Below are 27035 nucleotides of genomic sequence, written 5' to 3' on the forward strand. Positions count from 1 at the left end.
CAGTGTGGGGGGGGGGCGGGGAAGAGGACAGGAGGGGAGGGGGACTGAGGTGTAGGAAGGTGCAGAGTTTGGCAGATCATACGGATATGAGCTTTAGATAAAGGCTGAAGTCACTCTTCTTCCAGTCCAGGGCAGGCAACAAGCCAACATAACATCAGCGTTTAGTCAGTCTGTGCGTACGAGGACAGATGCCCTACTTCTGAGGGACAGGCTTACACTTTATGTGCACTGCCTCCACAACATGGACCCTTCGGGCACATCCTTCGAGGGGGAAAGCACTGTCTCAAATGTAAGAAGCTGAGCTGGATTAGCATTTCACACCGCAGGGTCCCAGAGTCCCCTCTCCCAGCCTCCTCAGCCCATCTCCCAGAGCTGTCATCACCCTGTCTTGTGATTTATGTGTATGCGCCTGTCTTTTCCACTTCTTTGAGAACAGGATGAGACGTACACATCTCTGCATCGCTGATACTTCAGAGAGAGCAAAGGCCGGGAAAAAATCAGTCTTTGAGTGCAGGGAGCGCGGGCCGAGGTTACTTCTCTTTGCCTGGGACTTGCTGCATTCCCCTATGTTCTGTTCAGGCTCTAGACAGTTGGGAGCACTGTAAACCTTTCCATTACTGCACACTTTATGTCTTATTTTTCTTTCCTTTTCAAGGAGAGTGAAGTTGGGTGGGACGTAGTTTTATTGTTGCTGCTCTAAACACAAGGAGATTAATTTGGGATACATTGAGTTGAATTTTAGAGGAATGCGCTTAGGTGGTTTGTAGTATCTTTAGTATCTAGCTAAATTATTGCAAGCCGTTCTGTCCTCAGAATGGCTTTTGGGAATGCTCCTGCCCTACTGTGTTGATTCATGTAGCATCTTTGTAGGGCATGTGAGAGCCACTGCAGAATTCATTCTTCATGGTTATATGTACGTTGCTGACAAAATGATTAATGAACACCAGTTCAAAGAGCACTACACGAAGATGTGAAATGCCCAGAAATATTACGAAGGAAACTTGATAGAGGTTTCTCTAGATTTTATACTTCTTACAACTTGCATGTTATCAACAACCAATTGTACTCACAAAAGCAAGATTTTTACTTTATTAATAATCTGAAACCAATTTTGACTGGTTATATGAGAGGAAAGACTTAGCATATCGGTTCTTTCTATAGATAACAAAATCATAAAATAACTGTCACATAAAAAATAATCAAAGAGTTGAGTGTGGTGGCACTAGGGAGGTAGAAACAGTAGGACAAGGTATTCATGGTCATCCTTGGCTAAACAGCAGCAAGTTCAAGCCTAACCTGGGCTTTGAGACTCTGTTTCAAAAACTCCCAAACAACAACAAAAATCCCAAGACAAAACAGATGAAAAACAACAACAAAACTATCCAAAGGTAATCAAAGGGATTATGGGAAAAAATCGAGTATCACAGAAATTGAATAGGGGGTCAGATAATACAAATATCAGGCCATTTGTGCTTTGTGATGCTCATTCTCACTGTGGCATTTAAAAACTTGCAATTTTCTCTCATCTTATATAATATCATTTTGTTTTCCATTTTCTCTCATCTAACTAACTAGAGCTGAGCTTCCTTAGCTTCTAAGTCCAGAAGAGATCCAGGGTGGTCAGGGTAGTACAGAGGCGATTGTCTTCATTTTAATTAAATGTAGCATTATTTATTATTATTATTATGCATGTACGTGTGTGACACGTGCCTGTGTATATGATGTGTGTGAGTGCAGGCATGCACATGACACAGAACGTTTGTGTAGAGGTCAAAGTACGACTTTCGGAGTTGATGCTATCCTTGCACTGTGGGTTCCGAGGGATGAAACTCAGGTTGTTGGTCTTGTGCAGCTAGCACGCCTGTCCACTTCTACTCCTCATCATCACTCAGTTTTCATTTCCAGCTCACAATGTGCAATATCTTCTTTTTAAGAGGGAGCTCCTAAAACTGCATTAGCTTTCAGCCCCGTGAGTCTAGATCTGTCCTTGGTCAGAGGGCTTGGAAAACAGAGCCAAGGGTTAGCCAAAATTGTTTGGAGACAGGATGTTTAGTGTTATTCTTGGTTGGGGGCTTTGTTCCTTTCCTGACAGTCAACGTCACAGCTGACAGTCAGGAAGCTGTCACCCGCTCTAGCTGCCGTCACCCCGTCCGTCCATCCATCCTCACACTCAGTGGGCGAATCCTCAACTCCCAGGTCCAGCCTGTCTCTGGAGATTCCCACTTCCAGCACCCGTTGCCTCTGTTCTCCTCCCCAGGCCCCCACTTTGCCCGCACCTCTGCCTCCTCCAGCACTGACATATTTAAGTCGGCCACTTCCCCACCCTGAAGATCTGCCCTAGTGCAATTCTGCCATACAAGCGTAGGAAGGATGCCCACGTGGAGGATGATCCCCTCAGGAAAATAAAGCATAGGAAACGGCATCACCTTTGTTTGGCAACTGGACACGACTTTCAAACATTAGAGGAAGTATGGCAGTCTTATGTCTGTTACAAGGGGGCATATCAAGAGGCATTAGAGGGATACTGCCCCAGCCTTGGCTGCCATGCTGTGGGGTCTAGTTCTTAAGATGTTTTCAGATCTGGGAGCGAAGGATTTCTCTCTGAGGGAAATTTCACCTTAAGATGTCAGTGGCTGATGAGTTTATTCTGCTCCAGAGCATTTTGGGTTTTCCATGGACCAGGTGGAGAGGGGTGATAATTACAGGAGGGAAAAGCAGCTCCTCAAAGTGCTTTTTCAGGGTAGAGGATGTCAAAAATGTGCTAAATCAAAGCACACAGGTGATAACCACTGTACTCTTTGCTTCACTAGAAGTTACTGGAGCCCAGGGACCTCTGGCCTGCAAGCTTTATACAAGCAAAAGTGGAGGAAAGCCTGGGGAGGACCATGGTAACACTTCAATAGTATCCTGATTGGGAGGTGGGGCCTTGGGGTGGATGAGCAAAAGAGAGATGGGTGCCGACTCCAAAATGGAATCGCTCAGCTGCCAAGCCACAATGGAGAAAAGACAGAGGCAAGACAGGTCTCTCCCTCCTCCCTCCCCCCCTCTGCGGGTGACTGTTTTGAAGAAAGGGGATTGACAGCCCTTTGTTTTTAGGCATGTGGTGGGAAGGAAAGAAGAATCGAGTCAGTGTTCTTGTAAAAGCTTAACTTAAAATCGGCTCTGGGTTCTTGTCTGATGAAAGAAGAAATAGTTTGAAGGCATTTAAAGAAAGCCGGTGGGGGGGGGGGCTGCTGGGATATCACACAGCTATTGAGGGAAATTGGGAATGATGGCCCTCAAGCTGCCCTCAGTGCTACCACCACATGGGCATGCTGTGTTTTCCTTTGATAGGGCCATTAGCTTCTACCATTGGTACTGCGCTCTCTACAGTTTGAGAGACATGGAATCAAAAGGCAAGTCCAACAAGCAGGAGGGACCGTTTCTTGAACTCAAGTACCCATCTTGAACACCTAGGACTGGCTGGACACAGCTCTAGGCATAACAGGGCAAAGATGACCAAGGTGTCTGCTTGTACAGAACTACACACACACAAGCCAAAAGAGCCACACAGGGTATAACCAGAGAAGGTAGCAAGTAGTGTCAGCTCCAATGGAAACCCAGAATGCTACACTTTAAGAGGAGGGGGAGGTGATTTTTTTTCTAGGAAGAGGGGACCTTAAGAGCAGAACTAATAAGCAGACAGGAAGAGGCTGCCTAGATTGAGCGGATATGTTGAGTTGAGCAAGCTGCATGAATGGGAATATACCAGGGCAGTATTGATTTGCTTTGAGCAGGAAGAATCCTGACAGAGGAGGAAGGACATACGTGGGAGGTAACAAATGGACCTTTAAATACTCCAGTCGTGGAGAGCACAATGCAACAACTGCCACCACCCTCCTCCACACCTCTCCACTGCCTATAGCATGCCCAAGAAGAGGATGTCTTTCCTGGACTAAAACAGCAGCATCAGCATCAGCATCAGCATCAGCATCAGCATCAGCATCAGCATCAGCATCAGCATTAGCAACAGCATCAGCAATAAGAAACCCATCTCAGGCAGGAGGGGAGGGTCTGGGAAGGTCTGGAGGAAAAGCTGCTGAATGTGAGTTAGCCGCCCCATCGCCATGTCTCCTTGCTCTCTCCTCTCTCTCTGCAAACCTACGACAGACACACTTCTGCCTCGTGCACTTCACGGCCTCGGGCTCTGTTTCTGTGATGGTTTCTTTAGCTGTTCGGCTCAGCTTGAAGTGCATTTTCTTCTCCAGGTGCCCATCTCTACCCTCAGCGGGATATCTCTTGAGCTCACTTTTCATCTCTCCTGTCCTCAGAGAGGTACATGTGTGCCTAAGACTAACACTTAGTGAACATCATCTGGAGAGGGGACTGCAGTTTGTGTCTCCCCCACCCACTATCATATATATGTATATATGTATGTATGTGTGTATGTATGTATGTATAAAATTTTACCCTTTATAGTGCCTGGCAGAGTTTTGACTCCTGAGAATATTTAGTGTTAGCTGTTGGTGGCCAGGTCACTGATGTCTTTCTCAGCAGGGGCTGTGAGGACACTGATTGCCAACTTGATTGGATTGAGAAGTGCCTAAGAGATTAGTGAAGCACATCCCTCAGTGTGTCATGAAGGTGTTTCCAGAGATGATTATGTCATGAGGACTCTGACCTAATGAACTGCTTAATCCACTGATGGATTAAAAAAAACAAAAAGACAGAACAGGTTACAAGGTGGTGGTGGCGCTGTGGAAGGTGTGGCCTGGAGGAAGCAGGCTACTGGTGCGGGAGCTTGAAGTCTATCTTGCTCTGACCCTTTGTGTTGTGGCTCTGCTTGGCTTCCTGTCTGCCATGGTGTGAAGTGCTCTGCTACGTGCATCCTTCCAAGACAGATCAAGTGCTCTGAAACCTTGAGCCAAATGCCCTCCTTGTTTTGTCCAGTCTTTTGCTCACACTGATGCACATTTAGTGGACATAGACACTCAGTGCAAGCATGACCTGTGGCTTCTGCATCTTTCATGTGGTAGCTGAGGGTACTTTGAAAGCACCTCTCATCACAGGGTAGCTCAGGCCCAAATCCTAGGGTGTGCCCTCTCTCCTTCCTCAACTCATTTTCTCTCCCTCTCTTTCCCCATCTCTCCTTCTCTTTATTCCTTGCTCATCAACCATCAGGTTTAACTGAAGGATACAACTCCACTGGAACATCTCCACACCCCTTCTGCCAATTCATCATGACCCAAATCGTGGACCACTGACACAGCCTCCCCATGAGTTTTCTTGCATTCACCCCTGCAATCCTACAGTCCATTTCCTACACACTAACTAGAGCCATCTCTTTAAAAAAAAAAAATAGCAGTCAGATCATACATCAATGACATCTGCCCTCTACTTCAACCTCTAGTGGCTGCCTATTGCAAAAGAAATACAAATTTCACTTGTCTACGTGCAAACAGACACTTGACGACCCAAAGCATTGGACTCTTCCTTACCTCTCTGGGTTCCTGACGCTCTTTTGAGCTCACCAGCCCCCAGCTGCACTGGACTTCTATGGGTTCCTTCATTTAGCTAGGTTACTGGCCGGAAACAGATCTCTTGATAACTTTGTGTGTGTGTGTGTGTGTGTGTGTGTGTGTGTGTGTGTGTGTGTCTGTAATGCTTTCCCTCAGATGTCCTACCGCTAATATCATCACTCATAGCCCAGCTCAAATGCCATCAGTAGGAGAGGTTTCTCTGACTACTTCGTGTTTGGTAGCTTTCTTATTGCCCCTGTTCACCATGGTCAGTACGTCTGGCTCTGTTGGATTTCCCTTAAAGCACTCATATCTATTTGAAATTAGTTTTCATTTCCCCACAGTGTCCAATTGCAAGCTCCCTACTGGATCACAAACACAAGAGAGGGACGGCATAGTTTACACTCATCAATGTTTGTTGAATAATCCCGCCCCCTCATTTACAGGTGTTTGTTGAGTAATCCCGCCCCCTCATTTACATCTTCCTCCCTCTCTGTATACATCCTCCTCTGGCTGAGGGTCTGGAATCAACTGTCCTTGGAAAGGCATTTTTAAGAGCATTTAGGAGTCTCTATTTCGCTAACACAGAGGAGTCTAGTCTTCAGACTTAGCAACAAGCCAAGGCCAGGAGGAATCTTCCAGATGGTAAGAAATGATATAGTTAGGCCAGGCACCATTGTGCTACATTGCATACTAGTAAGTACAAAAAGATGCTGGGGATTCACTGAGGGGTAGCACCCAAAGGTGCTTGGCAAAAGCTTTGGATTGAGGAAAGGAGTGTCAGTGGTCCTCACACTCTGATATGTGTCTGAGACCACAACTCAGCTTTTAAAAAAATGAAAGACACTTGACTCCTTTCTGAGTTAGGGACTACCTGTTACCCTTGTTTGAGGTTGAGTTGCTGACAACTGTACCAAATACATGGGTGGTATTTTTATAGATAATCAAAACACTTCCTTTTCCGAGAACCCCAAATTCAGCCATCCTTCACCCAGAGAAACCCACAAGCCAAGGGAATCTAGAGAGACGTTTTCTTGGTGTGGCCATTTACCGTAACTCCAAGATACTGGTCACATTTCGAGAGGGAAAGATGCGCCGGATATAGTTGAAGTCACCGACAAAGAGGCTCCCATCAATCCCCACAGCCAGGGCCACAGGGGCCAACAGTTTGTTGCCTTCGGCAAGGCCATTGCAGCTGGGGCAGGAGATGCTTCTGCGGCGACCGTTGCCCATGATGCTAGTGATGATGGCAGGCTGTTGAGTGAGGAACTGGTTCTCCCCTGTGCCCTTGTGTAGTATTCCTGGGGGAGGGAGGCAGAGGGGACTAGTCACACAACCCTGTTGGGAGGACACTTGGATTGACCTACTGGATGGGTAGGAAGTGATAGGGAGAGAAGAAAAAGCAGTAAACCTCTCCTTTGAGGGAGCTTTTCCCATTCCGTCATGATACAGAGAGAACAGCAATGGGAGGTTCACTCCTAAAGCTGTGATATGGGTAGAGTGCTATCTGGAGAGATAACAGAAAACAGAAACAAAACACATCCCCAAACTAATGAGGTACAATAAGGCTGATAAACTGAGATTGAGTTTTAAAGAGAAAAACGGGGAAAATCTATGAATCTGGAGGAGGGCGCGTATTTGCCTTTAAAAAAGATGCCCAAAGGAAAGGGCTACCACTTAAATGTCAATGCTAGAGATGCCAAACAGATGAGTCACTTTATTTGTGAATTTTTGTGTGTGTGTGCCAGGCAGGGGCAGAATCCAGGTCTCCATGCGTGTTAGGTGAGCACTGCTCAGTGAGCATCTTCCTTAGTCCCTGACATACCGCTTTTCACATTGAGGATATGATGCTTGTCCAGGGACCAGCCGCCAAGGTTGGAAGGGTCCAGCTCAAATCCCTGAAGCAGGGCTGTCCTTTTCTCCCACAGGATGAGACTGGGGCAGGTCTCATATTCAAACCCAACAGACACTGTAAGGCAAAGGGGGAGAAAAGAGGGGAGTGAGTACTTCAGAGCTCCTTAGCAAGAACGAGGATCACATCGCCAGTGATGCTCCCTCCCAAAAGTTTGAGAGGTGGCTGTCAGCTTTGCCCCCACAAGATTCTATCCCATGGAATCCAGATTTTGAGTTGAATTCAATTTTGAAACTTCATGCAGTGGTCATGGGAAGACCCTTCTGATGAACCCCTGACTTTCAAAATGACTCCAGAGACTCTGAGGGAGGAGAAGAGTCACTTCAAAGTCTAATACTGCACAAATCTCTTTAGATGTGGATAGGAGTGTGGGGGGCGGTTTCTGTTGGCCTCCTGGAATGCACTTGCTATGTCTCATTTGTCACTCATTAGTAGAAAGGCCTTTGCTGTATTAGTTGCTCTTTCGTAAGGAGATGCAGGGGGCAGCAGTATGTAAGGAAAGATGCCTAGCCCTGCTGGCCTTCAGTGTCTGCAGGTTCTGCATCTAGGAATTCAACCAACATCATATAGACTGAAATATTTAGGGAAATACATTGCATCTGGACTGAACATATACAAGCATTTTTCTGTGCTACCATTCCCCAAACAATATGCATGATAAGCCAGGCAGTGGTGGTGCACACCTTCAGTCCCGGCACTCGGGAGGCAGAGGCAAGTGGATCTCTGAGTTTGAGACCCGCCTGGTCTACAGATTGAGTTTCAGGAAATCCAGGGATACACAGAGAAAACGCCCTGTCTCAAAAACAAAACAAAACAAAACAAAACACCACAAAAAACCAAAAACCAAAAACCCAAACCCAATAAACACAAACTCAAACCCAAATCAAGATCAAAACCAAAACCCAATATACATTATAAAACTTATCCAGAGTTGATTTGGAGGATGTGGGAGGCTGTATGGAGGTTAAGTACAAAATGCTATGCCATCTCATACGAGCCACCTGAGCATCTGCAGAGAGTAGTATCCATACAGGTTGTGGAAACAATCCCTTTTGGACATCAAGGGGGTGATTATGAATGCCTGATTCTAGAAAGTACCAGGAGAGGTTGGCACCCATAGAGTGTAGCCTGCTAGTTACACTGGGAGTCAGCGAGCATCAGATCCTAAAACCTTGCTTGTTAAAAATCTTGAATTTGTCACATGGACAAAATGGAAGCGGGGAAGGAGGAGAGAAAGGTACAGGAACCTTTGGTTCCAGCCTTGCTCTTCATTTATCTCCCCATGTATACATGTGGAAAGCGAAGTCTCCATTTCTCAGAGAGATATGGTGGGAGACACGAGATTGAATGCTCAGGTGCCATACATCTTTAATTGGAAGGCAGCTCTGGAAATCTGAGGCTCCGTTATATAGCCTGTTCCTAGTACATTAAACTCTTAACTATGTGTGTCACCTTTGGGGATTCTCTGCAGCTTTTGAGAAATCCTGAGATACACAACCGTCGATATGAATGAAGGCTACATTTTTATCTCAACAACAAACAAAGCCACACATGCATTGCCATGCACTTCAAAGTCTGTCCTCTCAAACTGCCAATCATGACCAACCTAGTAGTCAGAGATTGCAGATGTCCATCTTGTGGTCATGATACACTGTTTCTCACTGCAAAGAAAAATCAGGGCTTCTCGATGATATGGGAACAAGAAATGAATGTGACTAGACCAGGCCAAAGACGCTAGATAGCAAAGACAGAAGGAATCACCCTCTATGAAGGTCATGTCATAGGATTTGGGAGTCAGCTCGAAGAGACCCCTAATGACCACAGACTGCACTTTCTGACCATTAACAAGCATAATGACTTCAATGGGTTGAAATATACTAGATATATTTTAGTGTATGGGTTCGTAGTGGTATTTAAGAAAACATTCATTTGCTACCCTTGGAGATAAGCCATCTCATTATACTGAAAACCAGTAAATAAGTGAAAGAATCACGTATTTGTCCTTTCTTTCTTGTGTGAACTGGAGCTCAAATAGCCAAGGAGTTAATGAGAAGCCACCTCTGTATGAATGTATTCCAGCTAATAGTTGAAGACTCCATGACAGACTTAAAATATCATTCTGTAACCCCTGGTGACCTCAAATATATAGAGACTGAACAACCATGTCCACCAAAGTCTTAAGAGACCCCCACCCCCACCAGGCTTTTCTTGGTAGAACAGCGCAATGTACCTTCAGGTTATACTGCTGAAACTCTACACTAGACCTGGGCCAGAGAAAGACTCAAGACCCAACTAGCCATTTGTAAGTGGTTACACAGCCACCAGCACACAACCAACCAGCAGACCCAACTAGAGATTCTATGAGCAAACAACCAGATTTCTTATATTTTCAGGTGTGAGCCTAGCTGTTTTAATGTGGAGCCATCTCTCCAGTCCACAACCCAGTTTCTTCAACGACTAAATTATAAGGTAAGAGAGAGAGACACACACACACATAGGGAAATCAGATTAACTTAAAAAGAGACATAGAAAGTTATATTAATTAAAATTCATTTTGTATTTTAAGAATTTGTGGTTTGTCTGTGTATTTGAATATGTGAGTGCAGGTTTTGTGCTCCAGTGTGCCCACAGACAGCAAGAGACTACTGGAGGGAACTGGCTTTCTCCTTCTACTCTGTGAGTTCCAGGGTTTCAACCAGGGTGCCTTTATTGCTGACTCATCTTGCTGGCCATGATTAAAAAATTCTTTTTACCAGAGTTCATGTCAGAGTCAGTCCCGCTCTCCATGTAACTGTGAAGAATGTCCTGTCCATTGGGTAGATCACATGAACTCTGGTGCCCCATATTCAACCATCTCCCTTGGTGGGGAGGCCTGACGGCACTCAAAGAAAGAATAAGCAGGCTACCAAGATGAGACTTGATAGCCTATGACCATATAGCGAGGGAGGAGGCCCCCCTAGGTCTTAGGGGAGGGAAATAGGGTGAAAACAGGAGGGAGGGAGGAACGGGAGGATACAAGTGATGGGATAACAATTGAGTTGTAATATGAATAAATTAATTAAATAAGAATTCTTTTTATAAAATCTAAAGAGAAAACAACCATTATTTGTATATTGTTTCAAGCAATTGAAGTATTAATATTTTATGATTTAAGGAAACTCCTGAAAATATTTCTTTCTCCTTCCTTTTTTCTTTCTCTCTCTTTCTTCTTTCTTTCTTATTTCTTTCTCCTTCCTTCCTTCCTCCCTCCTTTCCTTCTTTCCTTCCTTATCTTTCTTTTGAGACAGGGACTTATCCAATGTTGCTCAGGCTAGCCTCAAACTAGCAATTCTCCTGTCTCAGACATCCAAATGTTGGGAGCACACCTGTGTACCACCACAGCTGGGCCACCAACAGAAATAATGAACAGCGATGGACTGTTTGGTGACACCAAGAAACTGTGGTTTTGTGATAATTATATTGTTGGCTTGGTTTCAAAGTGTTTTTAGACACATGTATTCCAGATGGAACAATGTGATTTCTGGAACTTTAGCAAAATATATGATGCAGTGGAATGGATTTGAGTATGAAGAAACAGAATTTAGAATGCTCTGAATGGCGGGAGCTTGAGAGCACAGAGTGGGTTATTATATCCTACTTTGTGGTATTGGCTACTGATTCAAGATAGGCTCAACCAATAATACTCTTTAGTAGCCAATGTTTTTGGATTAAATGCATGAGGGGCCTCACTAACTCTCTTGCTTTAGTTACTGACACCACTGATTGATGAAGCTGACTTCTGGGGCTTATCTTGAGTACCTGTAACCTGCTTGTTGTATTGTCATTGGAAAATTTAATCCCCGCCCCCTCAACCTCAGCAGTGCCATGAAGTTTGTAATAAGGTCTACTTGGGCCATTGAGTGGTTACTGAAGGATTTGTCACAATGCCCTCTGCACAAAGTGGCTGCCTGATAAACACTGCCATTCCCAGTGAACATTTCCGAGTTTTCTGGTCTTTTCCTTTGGCCGTGTTGTACACGGTCCTTGAGAATCATTAAGTGTGGGGATGGAGAAAATACAAGTTAGCTAAAAATAGGAAGAAGCTAGGCAGATAGCACAGCTCAAACTTTCATAACCAAAGGACCTTGCCCTGGGGCCCATCTTTCCTGAGGGTAGGCAGCCCCCCCCCAAAAAGCCTGGAAACAGGCAGCGTGGTTCCCAGATCTCCTCAAGCTCTGTTTTCTTATTCTCGAGGTATATTCACAACCTTTTGTAAGTTTGCTCTCTCGATTGTGAACCTACCCCTGCCCACCTCTCGCTATTTGTCTACTTTGATCACCACATTCTAACCATTGTCTCTCCCCAACTCTTCTGTGTCTGGAGTACCCTTTTTCTGATTCCCGCATGGTTCCTGTTGGTCATTCACGTCTTCAACTAAACACCAGTTCCCGAGGAACTCCCCCTGACTGTTTATCCATAGCTGCCCTTCCACTCAGTATGTGCCATTTATTATTTTCTTTATTACTAGCACTTATCACAGCATTATGTTTCCTGATCTAGTCAGTCTTTTTTATCTTGGTCCTCCCCTGGAATGGAAGATCCCTGCAAGAGAGATCTTGTCTGTCTTATTGACCATTGTGCCTTTATTTACTAGAAGAATGCTTGGAATACATAGAGATATAGCCAAGGCCATGAATGAAAAGTGGTTGAAACTAACACCTACCAACAGCATCCGATAGCCCATAAACCCGTTGGCCATAAGCATCCGTCTTGTCCCAGATGAATGTGTAGGCCAGGTTGGGAGAGGCCTGGAATGACTTCTGGAAGAGGTGACCCTCTACAGCAACCATCAAGTGAACCCTGATGAGGTTCAAGGGTACCGTGGACTGGGTCATGGTGATCTTCAGCAGCGACTTGTAGCCTGCGGTTCTAGAGCTGAGATACCGGAGCTTCACGTTGGAACCAGGGAGCTCAATTTCTTCATGAAGAACCTGCAGGGGGAAACACATGGTAGGATCTGCTACATCAAACACACCCTGGCAGGTTAGCTGTTTGCAAGCCAGCACGGCTGTGAGCTGCCTCCCTCGCCGAAGCATCATACCTTCTGTGGGTGTATGAACCCCTTCTCACGGCTGAGAGAGAAGAAAAGAAAACCAGCCTAAACTCCATCCTATGCCATGGAGTGAAGGGACTGAGGTTATGATTTTTGGATTAATAATTATTCTTGGTCACTGTAGTGTTTCTCAAAAAAAAAAAAAAAAAAAAAAAGCCCCTCACTGTTGGTAAAAGATGTAAATAAGAACAGCAGGCTTTATTGCTAGCTGCATGCAAGGAGGCCACGAGAGGCTATAATTATATGAACCTGCAACTTTCAGTGACAATCGGTATAAAGCAACAGGGAGGCAGTAATGTAATATGCCCTCTGTCCTAACACTGATGTAGATCATTAAAGCACCTCTTATCATGTATCTCTGTGACTAACAGGACCAAAAAGCAATTTGTAGGTGGGCTGCACATATGTTGGTTGTTTTTATTTTATTAAAAGCTCTCCTGGCTGCCAAAGTCTTGAGCAACTATCCGCAAATATTCCAAATGTCCAGGAGGGACTCAAACTGTCATCTGCAGTGGCTATAAATTCTACATTTGGTGTCTTGCCTATAATATTAGTTCCTGGCTAATGGCTAATCAACAGAGATGATGGGAGAAAGTTGGCCTGACGGGTTTGGCTTGGGACGCATGGAGAGAATTTCCCATGCTCTGGAACTCGTGCCTACCTGGGTCTCAGGCACAATGGGGTTCGCTGCTGGGGAAGCGCTGAAGAAGGTGGACAGAGGGGAGGAGATGATGATGGGATCTGGCCGGACAAAGCCACTGAGGTCACAGCTGGGGATGGAGTTCTCCTCGGTCTTCATTACCAGGGTGTCCATGGCATAGAAACTGTTCCATGGCAGCCACACTGTGCGCTCCTGGCTCATGAAAGGGGCCCGCTCGAAGTGCAGAGTCAAAGCGGCACCCCCATTGGCAATCAGGTCGAACCTGGAGAGGGGTCAATAGGGCTGATAAGAAGGGTAGATTCACCTTCGCCCTCCTTGCTAAGAGGTCGGGAGGTAAATGAGCTATCCTGCAAGCTGCTGGTTATGTGGATCGAGGCAAGTTACCAGCCCTTTTTGAGCCTATCAAATTCACCCACCATTCACCTATCAAGTGGGATTGATGGTATTGACCAGGACACTGTAGCAGAGAATGCAATACGCGTATAAGTACAGGGTAGGGGATAAGCTAAATCCAGCCTGCCACCTGTTTTGAGAACTGGTAACTATGTGTGATTGGCACTCATTAGCTTATGTGTCCTCCATGGCTGTATTCTTGCCATGAGGACAGAGCTGAGTCATGGTCACAGAAGCCACACAGGCAGCCAAGCCTAAATGATTCACTATCTGGCACTTTGAAGAAACTGCTACTCGATCCTGGAATAGAGCATTCAGTGCTAAGACTGAGAGACATGTTCGGCACTAGCCGGGTTACAGTCATTCATAGGATGTAGGCAGGGCTTGTGAGTGCATGCTGCCAACCTAATTCCACTATGCTCTCAGAGATATAGGCAGTGCTTCTCCAACCACATCCCTGCTTGTACCTCAAGAGCTAGACGGAGACGTGCTGCCTGTAGAGTTAAGCTGGGGTAGCTCTCCTTGGTTTAGGGAAAGGGAGAAAGCTTGCGCAGAGATGCACCCTGACTTTAAGCTGCACTCCACTGGACTCTCATGTGTGTCCGGGCAGTAGTGTTTCTGTCTTGCTCACTCCAGACTCTCTACTATGCTGTGCCATAGTAACATCTCAGTGATAATATACTGAATGCAAACTCACAGACCGTGTGTCTCACCCTACTTTGGTCCCAGGTTTGGTGATTTTTTTTTTTTTTTTTTTTTTTTTTTTAGCGATATATAATGAATGGATAGGGTAAACAGGAATATTAAGGCACATACTGGAACATGCAGAGAGCAACTGTTTGCCCTGGAGTTAATTTGTTTATGTGCTTGCTGGCTATCCCCTGATGCTGGAGATAGTTTTGCATTTGATACACAAGGGAGTCAAAAGTTTTGGAGCACACTTGCAATCTTGGTAATTTGCAAGCGGTGGCAGTCGTATTTCTAGTTATAGGCAAGCCTGGGCTACACAGTGAGATCGTATCTAAAACAACAACCCCAATACCAATACCAGTGCCAGTACCAGTACCACTAGCTCAAAACAATACGGCTCCTGGCTGTTCCTGGTGGCACGAAAGAGTCAACATGAAAGTTAGTGGTCCATACCACAACTCTAAGGATGTGTAATTTCTAGGGTTTAATCACAGATTTATCTTGGCACTGTTATTGCTTTGCAGCCCGAGAAATCTGAAGAGCTGGGACGTAGGCCTGGAAAGATGAGGTGGGAGGTGGATTTGAGATATAAGTAGTCAGGAAGTACTTGAAAGGGTGAAGAGAGGAGAAGGCTTGCTGCAAGTTTAAGGCCAGACTGGGCTATTCAGGAAGACCCTGTCTCAAAAACAAAAATAAAAACAATTGAAGGAGCTAGAGATATAGCTCAGTGGTAGAATGCTTGCCCAGCATGTATGAAGCCTGGCGTTTGATCTCCAGTACCATAAAAACTCACATCAAAACAAGCAAGCAAGAGAGCAAGCGAGCAAGCAAGCAAGCAAGCATGCAAGCAAATAAAAGCCCCTCAAACAAAAAAGTCAGGCATGGTGGTACACGATTAATCCTAACCCCCTAAGACTAAGGAAGGAGAATGTCACAAATTTGAGGCCAGCCTGAGCTATATATATAAAAAAATGTTGGCCTCTAAGGGTAAAAAGAGCCAAAGGCCCTCTGCCTAGGGCACAATCCTAGTACTTCCGCCACATCTGGGGAAGAGGTGAGTGCATGAGACACCAGACATCTAACGAATGCAGATAACCTCACACTGCCAATGATTTGACTACTTTGCAGTTTTTCAAAGACATGAAGGTAGCACACATTCGCTAGTTAGTGGCTTTTGAATTGTCATCACTTCCTGGACAGTACAACAGTCTCTTGCAATTCAGGGTAGCAGCAGTAAGCCCTGATTCCCAGTGGGCCATGCCACTGCCAGGGTCATGCTACAGAGTTCTGCATTGTTCAGCCTGGGAGTGTCTCATAGTGTGTTCATTAGGGGGACGAGAGACGTCACCACTCAGAGGTCGATAGTCAGTGGGCTCTTGGAGCTTCAGTGTAGGGATGCGAGGGCTGTTAGTTTTCTTTTAAAACTACTGAGGGTGGGCTGCCTTAACACATTGAAAAGAAGGCTAGACTCTTTCTTGGAGAGGGGAAAAGAAATCAGTTCTATCTCCATGAAGCAGCTGTGATTTCCCAGAGCTTTACATTTACAGTGACACTTTCTTTGGAAGAGAACGTGGTGTGTGTGTGCATGTGTGTGTGTGCATGTGTGTGTGTGTGTGTGTGTGTGTGTGTGTGTGTGTGTGTTCAGTCCAGAGCGGGTGTTTTGCCCTTTCTACCGATGTCTTTTCTTTTTCTTGTAACTTTTGACTCTATGCCCAGTGGATTTAGGAAGCCACGGAGCTTTCATCTTCGTGGGGACTGAACGGGTGCGTGTTCCCAATCAAAAGATAATAGGGGAAGGTCGCCTCTTTCACACAGCAGGGTGACTGCTAAATGTACTTAATTAGACTTCTCTGATTACAGCCCACCCCCTCAAAACTGTAGCGAAAATAACACAACTCTTAAAGCCGCAGATGAAAGCAGAAGGGAAGCGCCGCGGGACACTGTGTCGTGTGGATCCCTGTCACCCTGCACTGCCTTTGATTTAAAATAGGAGTTAGCTTCTAAAAGCTACCTTCCCTTCCTTTTTCTGGAATCCTATCCATGCCCCCCCTGAGTTTCACAAGGAGTGGCAGTTACCTGACACGGGAAAAGAAGGGTGGTGGTTGTCAGCTACCTTGGAGCACTGGCTTCTCTGTTTGTTTTCTGCTTAGAATGTCACACTCACAGCTATGACATGTTCTGGAAGTCTTCCCTTGAGGTCTGGGCCAGTGGCCGTTCCAGTGCACCGGAAGAAACTACTTGGTTCCAAGCCAACAATACTGCCACTCTTTTTGCATGCAAGCGTGCTACTTGGTACTAGGTAGGTACGGCTCCCACAGAGCTACTTACGTGCCATCCTGGCGAGTGATGGTGTAGCCGTATTTTGGGTACTTGACAAAAGACACATTCACACCCACCAAAGGGGTACCATCTGTGGTCACCACTTGGCCTCGGATCAGAGAAACCAGGCTGAGAGAGAGAGAGAGAGAGAGAGAGAGAAAGAGAGGAAAAACAAACAAACAAACATGGGTGTGTGAGAAACACACATGGAAACAGAAGCAAAAGGCTTGCTGTGTTTTCCTTCCCTGCTGCGGCTGCTTCCTTACTCTTGCCTGGTACCAAGACTGGGAGAAGATGTTCAACAATGGATGCTGGCTACACACAGGCTACCTCATAGAGAGGTGTGGGCCAAAGGGTGATATCCCAATGCTTTCTTTTGCCTAAGCACAAGAACAAGGACATTCTGGGAAGAAATCCCTGGATAGTGACGCCTGGTCCCTGGGCTGGGCAGTGGAGTCTCCTAGGCACGTTCCTTTAGCCTTGGCCTTGCTCCATTGCTTGATGTCATTTGGCTCTGTTTGGCTTGAGCTTCAGGCTGCTCCTCATCACTCACGTATGAGCCTTGGCCTGGCACAGAGAGTATCATGCCCGGATGAGAGCTTCCCCATCTGGCTGCTCATTTCCTAATTTGGCTTTGGAGCAAGGCCATCTTACACTTCTCTTAGAGGCTGGGCTGCCAGGGAGTGTAGAGGAGCATACAGAGGTTTGCTAGAACCCCCCCCCCCCACACATATAGACCATGCTTTGCTACCCTCAAAGAGCAAAATTTCTTACAAACCCCAAGAACCTTAGGAAAAGAGAATATCGCAGATACTGGGGAGTAGGGAGTAGGAATATTTTGAAATCTGAGTGCATTCATTTACAAATTTCTCTTCTATCAAAATCCTGCTGTCTTGGGAAGAAGGGTGGCTGAAATCCCACCCTCCTCCTCTCTCTGGTGTTAATGTAATACTCTTTTCTCTCTAGATAACAGTAAGTAGAATTTCCGCAATAATCATGATTTCCAGCTATCTGGGAAATCCTATAAAGCCAAGAGTAGCTACAACATGGCTTGACTTTGCCTTCCTAAGATACTTAGGACCAGAAGTGCTTCTGTTGTCCGTCTTTGGAATGTCTGCATACCCATAATGAGCTATCTTGGGGGTAAGGCCCAAGTCGAAACATTCAAATCATGTATGTTTCATATACATCTTATAAACCTGCCCTGAAGGTACTTTGATGCAGTGTTTGTTTTTTTTAATAACTTTGTGCATGAGTCAGCTTCATGAGATGGGATTCTGTGTTTGGAGTGTTAGGCTGGTGTGTGACAGGTGTTGGGTTTTGGAGTGTTTTGGATTTTTCCATATTAGGGATGTTCAACCTTTGATATAAACAAATCTCAAAAGCTGGAGAAATGCGTATCTCCTCTCCCAAAATTTTCTTTTGTCTTCATGAAGAAGCAGGACTATCTATATTTGCTCTGAACTGACCATACTTGTTTTTCAGTTGCCCCAAATGGCCTTGGAAATAGGGCCAGTTTGGGGAGAGCAGACAGCTCTTGGGGCTCCCGGGTTCCTGGCTACACTCCCAATTTCTGGACTAGGTAGTCTAGCTGACCTGCCCTTTGCCAGGATCTTGTCAAAGATTTTAGGAAGAGGATTCCTTTGCCATGGCCAGGTGTCCTGAAAACTGGAGGGCTGCGCTCTCCAAGCACCTCTTCCTATTAGCAATACCTCCCACTGCTCAGCTCCAACCCTTTGATGATCTGGGGGTGTTTAGACTGCTCCACCGACAGCTCTAATTGTCTGCCACTGGCTGCCTAACAAATGAGTCCCACTTCTAGCTGGTTCCAACCACGGTGCTAGGGTCTTTTGAAAGTGGAAAGCTAATTTATGAAAATAATTCTTTTGTTCAATTCCATTTTCTCTAAGTAAGATTCCTTTTAAGGCCTCACTAGACACTATTTTAAAATCAGCCGGTGTACATTGATGACCACAAGGTACACAACACTCGTGATGTGAAAACCAAATTGGAGTGTGTCCCATCACGGCTTTTCTCCCTTCTTTCCCCCATAACTGCCATTTCTTTTAAATTCACCCCATAGCATAAGGCTTTGTGGTACGCCCAAAGGGAAGGAAAGGGGGTCTGACTAGATGTGATCTCTCCCGTTCCGTTTTTCCATTTCCCCATTGTTGCCGGCTCCCCATCGTTTCTAGGCAGCCGGCTTGCAGAAAAGATTCAGCGAAGGCATGCTATCGGCTCATTTCTATTTATGATTATCGATGTGTAACAATTATCACATTATCTAGATAGTGAGGTCTGCTCCATAAATTATAGTGGTGGGGCCAAAGCATCTTAGTTATTTTTGTCTGCCATTATCCAGGGGAACGCCTTTGTAGAAGTCTTGAATTAAGTTCTTCTTTATTCCTAGCTCTCTGTCCTTCGTTATTTGTCAGGCGATAATGCACTGAGATTCACATGCTTACTGAACTTCGCCCCGTGTCTTGGAGAACTATTTTGTCCTTCTGAATTATGTATCTGCACAGAGATGCCGGAGAGCGCTGCCTCATCAAACTCCCAAACAGCCTTCTCTAAAGGGGTTCTCCTCTCAGGTCTGTGTGCTGCTTCAGCCCCCCCCCCCCACATATCTTTGGAGTCTCTGTTGACTCCACTGTATCTTGCCCCCACCCCCCAGGATGCCTCCCCGGAAGTGGCAGTTGATGGTGGAAAGGTTAAGATGGTATCAGAGGGGAAAGAAAAATATGAAAAGGAGAGTATCAGTAAGTATCTGGCTGAGGCGAGACACTGAAGTGCTTAGTAGGGAGAGCATGGAAACAGACTGAGGTTATTAATAGTGTTTACAGCCCAAGCAAGCTACATGACCCTCACTAAGATGCTACAGTGGAGTGGAGTGCAAACCGGTCACATGTCTTCTTGAGAGGAATTGTGTTCACAGTGGAAAGGAAGCACACGCTTGGCACTGCCTCAGAGCCAAGATTTAACAAGCAGGAAACAGCTTTTCATTTTGGTCAGAGATTTGCGCCTGACTCTGTCCCTCCCTCTCTTTTCTTTTCTTTTCCTTTCCTCTCCTCTCCTTTGTTTTTGAGACAGCATTTTACTATGCAGTCCTGACTCCCATGGAACTCATTATGTGGGCCAGGCTGGCCTTGATCTCACAGAGATCTCCCTGGCTCTGCTCTGCCTGCTGGCCTGCTTGTGCGTTCCCTCCCTCCTTCCCTCCCCCCCCCCCCCCCCCCCCCCCCGTCTCTCTGTCTCTGTCTCTCTGTCTCTGTCTCTCTCTTTCTGTGTCTGTCTGTCTGTCTTTATCTTCCTCCCCCACTTCCTCCCCTATCTCTCTTTCTTTCTTTCTCTCTCTTTTTGAGGCATTCCCCCCTTAGAACAAATATTAACATTACTACGTGTTATATACTAATATTATGCTAATTTTGCTATTCATGAAGATGAGATTTTTGTGCCTAGTATGACTTAGGTAGGAGCTCAGGGGGGAAATAGCAGAAGACTGGAGTTATGATCTCTTCTACAGTATCACTTATTTTTTTCTGATTTATGTTTAGTAAAATCTGAACCTATGATGACCTGCTGAAGAACTCTCACATTCAGAGGAGCTGTCGAAGGCAATGTGTCATGGTGTGTGCCTGTAATTCCAGCACTAGGGCAGGAAGGACAGAAAGGTTTCTAGGAGTTCATGGCCAGTCTGGCTTGCAGTCAAGGAGTTCTTGCTAGTCTGGACTTCCTTCCTCTTGGCCCAATCAGGCTTTTAGAGTGAGTGAGACCCTGTCTGGAATAACCACAGACAAATACAGAAACGGACAGAGATGCCCATAACAGGGATTGTGTAGCTTTACAGTAGGTGTCTGCAGGGCTGCAGAATTGGCTGTACCTCTGCCCAGCTCTACATCCCAACCTTCTAAGCTCTCAAAGGAGGGATGGGGGCTTGGTCCCAGCCGGATGATGCCTTTTCCCCAGAGTTTGGTGAGGTGACTTCCAATAGTATCACCTGTGAAGGTAGGGGCTCCTGACCTTGCTGAGAGATGAAGTGGAGTGAACAGCTTATTTCCATGGGTACTTTTGAGCCTAGCTGAGTGAAGACAGAGGGTGGGAGAGCAAGAGGAGGTGGAGGGTGTTACAGTTCGTGGACATGTACTGTGTTTTAGTATATTGTTGGGTTGGGTGGCTATGGTGAACCACAGCCTACTGCATCCTGGAAAGGGGTAAACAGATTTTAAATGTTTTCAGTACAAAGAAATGGTAACTATTTAAGGTGAGAGATATCTTAATCATCCTGTTCTGATCATTATACAATGTACATACGGATCAAAATATCACACCGTACCCCATAACTAGGCACCATTATTACATGTCAATCAAAAGTAAAATAACGGCTGTCTGAAAGGGCTCAGCAGGCAATGGTGCTCATTACCAAGCCTGGCCACCCGAGTTTGATCCTGGGACCAATCTTTCGGCAGGCAAGAATCAACTCCTACACTTGTCCTCCTTTGACCTCCACCTATGTGCTATGGCACTCTCCAAAGTAAATATAAATGTAAAACAAAATTAAAAAAAAAATTGTTAAAAAAAAAAAAAAAAAGGAAAATAAAGGTCAAAAAGCAAAACCTCAAACCCAAAAGAAGTCAGAAGGGAGATGACAGGATGAGAGGGTACTGGAAGGGGACATCACTTTCTGACTCATGCTCCTCAAACCTAGAGGTGGACTGAAGAAGGAAGCAGTAAGCAGCATGTATTTTTCTCACGTGAAAGAGTAGAGAGATGGGGTAGGGTGCCCCCCAAAGTCTATGGCAACCTTTGTCACAGTGGCATATGCCTGACATCTGGATTTGGCTAGGGAGTCATCATATATGGCAGCTAAGGCTCCCCTGCCCCTCTAGTCCTCCTCTTATGCCCCCCCCCATGAACACAGTGTTTAGAGGACAGAAGGGGTGGGACAGGATGGTGTCTTATTGTCAAACCTGCCTCTTGTCTTCTTCTCCAGGTTGCCGGTCTGACTTGCTCTGGTGTGACTAGATGGTCAAGTGGACTACAATATAAATCCAACTTTTGACCTCCAAATAGTCATAAACTCCAGATTATCGAGCGAGAGTTAAAAAAAAAAAATGAACCGGGAAGAATTCCGAGACTTGGGGAGAAAGGCTTGGGCCCTGCACCCTGAGCACTACAGGGCATCCTACATGGGGGCTTGTGTGAGCACCACAGACAACATACATAGCATCATCCTAGGTGCTCAACAAATTCCTACAACTGGCATTACGTTGACTGTAAGATGTCACGAATGATAGGTTATGCTATCAAGTTAATAACAGCTTTCAAAAACACTCCATCGAATCGACTAGTTCGGTTACGCTCAAACAAAAGCCTCTCTCTCAGAGGCATTAAAAAAAAACAACAAAAAAAAAAAACCAGGGGTTTAGATAATGACAAAAATGTCATAAAAGAACGGATCATAAAAATCATCTCAAAACTCAGAATCAACAGGTATCAGAGTCAACAGGGCTGAAGGTGGTCCAATCCTGCAGTTTAGCATCTTCAACACCCTGAGGCAGTTTCCAGCAAATGAGTCCATGGAGAAGACAGAGAACTTCCTCTTGCTCTAGTAGAAAAAGGAGTAGGGACCTCAGTGGCCCACAGGGACAAAGGGGCACCTACCTGCTATTGAAGGGGTTGTCTCCAGGAATGATGTGGGTGCTGTCCTTGCCAGCTAAGAGCTTGATGCGATCATAGAAGGACTTCACTGCAGGCCAGTCTGTCTGGCCTTGCTGAATGATGTCCAAGGGGTCCCGGGACCCCCGGCAGAGCAGACTGTTCTGACAGGCTGACTGCAGGCAACAGTCAGGGTCCAGACAGTCCACCAGGCCATCTGGAAGGACAGAAACAGAGCCAGGTCAGAGCACTGCGTGGCACCATGCCCCATGGAGATGCTGAGAGACACTAATGCGTTGGTTACCATAAACCTTCCTATGGGCCTTAGACTGGCAGGTTTCACACAGCAGGCCTTGGATAACTACAGCTTCCCCCACACCCAGAAGATAAACAATGGAAGAAAACAGCTGAAAATATTTAACAGTGGTTTCTCTAGTGTGGGCCTCTTTATTTGTTTTAGCACATTTTTCTAAAATTCCTTCTTTTTACTACCACAAGCAGATATTATCAGAGTCACCGGGAATAAAACCCTGAACCTTGCTTTTAAATAACACAGCATAAAACTTGCCTAGAGACTGTTCCAAAGGGCCTGTGTGGATTGGGTCTATGTACACCAAGCAAGGTGTAGGATTCGGTCAACCTTTCTCCCTTGGAGAAAACTGTCCCAGCCCTTCTCCACCTAAACCAGGGAGGGAACTCTTGGCAGGATGGAGAACCAGATGCTACGGGTGCCACCTCTTCAAGGAAGGGTGGAAGTAGCATTGTGTGGTAACCAGGAAAAGAAGCCACTTCCACTCTGTCTTCCTGAGCAGGACCCTGTGACTGACTTTTCCTAGATTCCCACTCTTTAGCCTCTTTCCTAGGCTCCTCTCATTCCCCATCCTACCATGGCCCACATATTGGAGTGCTGTCCATGTGCTGGGAATGATCTGTAAGCACAGAGTCATGGCACCTGTCTGGAAGGAGCTGACAGTACAAGGGAGAAACAGACAAGATGAGTGGCTCCTTAAAGCTCAGTGTAGGGGTGCCCACACCCCCCCATTCACACACTGACATTCTAAACCACAATAAGAAGGGGCTTTAGGATGGAACTAAGCCCTGAAAGCTTGTTAGTTGGAGACCCCACTAAGTCTTCTAGCCCTCTTTCTTCCCTCGGGGGATACTGAGAAGGACACTTAGTCCCCCAAAGCCTTGACTCTAGACATCCATGGGAAACAGATGTCTACGGTGTAAGCCACAGCCATTTTTTTTTTTTTTTTTTTTTGTTATGCACTGATTGGCTTTGCTCCTGCCCTGGGCATCTCCAGGTCCTCCAAGAATGGCTTGCGTTAGATGCCCACAGATAAGATCAAGGGCCTTCCTCAGGCCTCCCTCCCCATAGACAGTCTCCAGGGGCACGTCCTGGAATCTGCACTTCAAGCATGATTCTCAGGTGACTGTAATGGATAATATATTTTAGAAACCATTGTTGATGACGCTAACTTCCTTGTTTGGGAATTAATTATGTCTTTATGCTTGCCTCCCTGTGGAGAAAAGAACTCAGTGAAAGATGAACAGGGCCTTATTAACTTCTGCGTTTATGCTGCACTCAGTGTCCAGCAGAGAACAGAACACTTAACAAATGTTTGTTGAATGAGTAAACGACTGTATCCCTATTCTTCACACATCAGAGAAGGCAGAGGACCAGAGTATTCAGGGTAGGGTTTTTTTTTTTTTTTAATTCCCTATCAGAATGAGTTTTTCGATCGAGCATGTGGTGGTAGGAGAGCTTGACAGTAACTTCGCTGAAGCCTCTTGGATTGGATAGCAAGGCATTTTGGGTGGGAACAATTAACATGATAAAAGTGTGCTGTCCAATCCTGGGCTGTGTATGACAAACATTTGTCCAGGATTGCTGAATCAGAGGCCTGGCTGTGGGCTTTTAAATTCACAACAATGTAAAAATTTTTTTTTTTTTTTTGGCATTCCCCTTTTCCTTTGGTTTCACTAATGAAACTGAAATATGTAATTTCACCAAAGTTCCTCTGTAATTTAGCAATTAATGTACAATTAATTTAATGCATTACTTTCTTTTTAGCAAACAAACAAATTAGGAGGTTGCATGTTTTGCTTTGCTTTAAATTACTGAAACTAGCCTCTCATTTTCCACGTGGGCAAATGCTGCTGGTAGGCCTCATAACACATTTAGATTTACAAAATTTCCTAGAAACGCAGACACAGGAGGGTGGGCAGGCAGGCACAGTGTAAATTTAGAGACTTTGGAACTAAGGCTCTGAGTGGCTCAGCCCTGTGTGCTGGCTGAATGTGAGGCTCCCCAGAGCCCCAGGAAAGCGGAGGCTCTAGAAACAGTGCTGGAGGATGGACAACATCTTGGCAGCAGGCTGATCCAGGAACACAGGCCCGGGTCCACGGTCCGATCGTTCGGTGTGGATTCAAGGGGCCATTGGCAGAACAAGGAAGAAAAGGAGGAAAAAAAAATAATTGCATCAAATTCTGCCATGAACATCAGGTCTGTGGACTGCTGCACTAGACAGAGGGAATCTACACAGAACGCCTGCTTCAGGCTTTAAAAATAACCCGCTGAGATCCGCACTTCTATTCAGCAGCCTGGAAGCTTCTCAGGTGAGAAGAAAACCACTGTTGTTAGCGCTGTAGATTTCTTTTAAGGTCGCTGGCCTCTTCCCATTAGGAGCTCCATCCATCTCTGGTGGCCTTGCCCTCCTACAGCTGGGAAGGGCTGGGAAGCCCATTTACCACCCACCCCATAGTACTTAGCTTTGACGACGAGTATGCATCTGGTTGAAATAATACCAGGAGACAGTTTTCCCATTAAGCACCAAGCATTCTGCCCCCCAACTGGCAGGCTGTCACTCTTTCTGGGCTGGCCACTACCTTCAATTTCCCCCTGTTTTGTTGATACTTTTTTTTTTTTTTTTTTTAAGTCTGAGAGCTCAGTCTGGCAAGGGATGGCCTAAACACATCAGCAAAAGCAGAAGATGAGTACAAAGGAAAAAAAATATGATCTCTTGCCTCATATTTACATTTCTCTGCTACGTATGCCTGCAGTATTTGGGGGTTTAGGTGTTATTAGGCTTGCTACATACACTATGCCTGTAATGACCTCCTCACGCTGTGTGATCACTGGCTGCTGCCCCCCAACACTTTCTGAAGACACCATGAACTTTAAATTGGCCCTCCAGTCTCCCAGTGGCCTGTCAGTCACGAGAATCGCATCTTTATGCTAGCAAGCCCCTTGGATGGAGTCTGACATTGCAATCTTCAGTAAATTACCCTGTCACTGACAATCTTGCAAACAATCAAGCAGGCAATCAAACCGCTCTGAATTGCCAGTTCAGGACCCGAGAGACCAAGACGTCTCCACCCAGCAGGGCAGGAAGCCGCAGGCCCTCTGATGACACTGTCTTGTTTATTTATTTATATTCCTACTTATTTGCTTGGCTAGGTGTGTGCATGTGTGTGTGTGTGTGTGTGTGTGTGTGTGTGTGTGTGTGCGTGTTCGTGTGTGTGTGTGTGTCTGGGGAGGGGAGGGGTGGTGGTGGGAGAGGTTTGCAGTGACCCTCAATGAGACCTGCATTCTGACTCAGCAAGTGAGACTCCCCAGGTGTCCCGTGGTGTTGACACATCTGCTCATATACCCCATCTGCCTCAGCTCATTCTGTGACACATGGCCGTGGAGCCCACTCTAGGTGCTTTCTGTCAGAACTGAGGCTAAATCACAGCTTTGCCTGATCTTTCCGTGCACATAGATCATATGATAATTGGACTGGCATTTTCCGGGGAATGCGGGCATGAAGAATCTTTCTGGGAACATGAATGAGCCCATTTACTTATTTATATTTTAATATTAATTTAATTAAGTCCAGGCCCACTAAGGCTCTTAAAATAACTTTTCTGTTATTGTTTTGATCTAGGGTCTCGAGTAACCCAGACTGGCTGACAATACACTCTGTTTGTAGCTGAGGATGACCTTGAATTCCTGATCTTCCCACCTTTTCACCTCTCAAGAGCTGGGACTGAATTGTACACTACAACATTGACCTTACACTTAAAAAAAAATCACAGGGCTGGAGAGATGGCTCAGAGGTTAAGGGCACTGACTGCTCCTCCAGAGGTCCTGAGGTCAGTTCCTAGCAACCACACGAGGGCTCACAGCCATCTATAATATGATCTAATTTCCTCTTCTGGCCTGTAGGTGTACATGCCGCCAGAGCACTGTATACATAATAATAAATAAACAAATCTTTAAAAAAAAATCACTTTTGATAAGAAAACCAGAGAGAATCTTCCATGACAATCTAGTGATATGAAGTGAGTTCTTTGCCTTAGAAGTTCTAACAGAGGCAGCCACACACCCTACACAGAGTTGGGGGTAAGAACCTGCTGTGTGGAGTCAGATGGATTTGTGGTTGGATTTCATCTTCCGTGGCCTCTTCCCAGCTGTGCAAGCTTGGGAAGATGAACACCCTTGCTGAGGCTCAGTTCACTTGCCTTTAAAATTGAATTTTATCAGGCTGGGTGGCACACACCTCTAGTCTCAGCACTCAAGAGGTAGAGGCAGGAAGATCTCTGTTTGAGACCAGCCTGGTCTACATAGTAAGTTCCAGACCTTCACTCTAACAACAACAACAACAACAACAACAACAAGAACAACAACAAGAAGTTATAGTGTATATGCTGCAGCATTATGAGATAGAGAACAACGGGCTTGATGTATAGAATATCCTTTTACCATATAGTACATGTTTAATCAACTATAGGTATTACCATAAACAGAAGTTCACTGAAACTTTAAAC

At 45.6% G+C, this 27035-nt stretch overlaps 1 protein-coding gene across 12 annotated transcripts in view; it reads right to left on the reverse strand.

Annotated features, from left to right (window-relative positions):
* Nucleotides 1–27035, reverse strand: part of Tenm2 (teneurin transmembrane protein 2) — a 1156123-nt gene that overhangs the window by 48496 nt on the left and 1080592 nt on the right. For all 12 annotated transcript variants that reach the window (XM_051167370.1, XM_051167369.1, XM_051167371.1 and 9 more), the window contains 6 exons: nt 22227–22437; nt 16575–16694; nt 13164–13425; nt 12113–12380; nt 7324–7467; nt 6550–6799 (listed from right to left, as the gene is read on the reverse strand). In XM_051167370.1, the coding sequence (XP_051023327.1) occupies nt 6550–6799; nt 7324–7467; nt 12113–12380; nt 13164–13425; nt 16575–16694; nt 22227–22437 (1255 nt within the window). The remainder of the gene's footprint in view (nt 1–6549; nt 6800–7323; nt 7468–12112; nt 12381–13163; nt 13426–16574; nt 16695–22226; nt 22438–27035) is intronic.

The sequence above is a fragment of the Acomys russatus genome, chromosome 25 (genome assembly GCF_903995435.1).
Source record: "Acomys russatus chromosome 25, mAcoRus1.1, whole genome shotgun sequence".
NCBI lineage: Eukaryota > Metazoa > Chordata > Mammalia > Rodentia > Muridae > Acomys > Acomys russatus.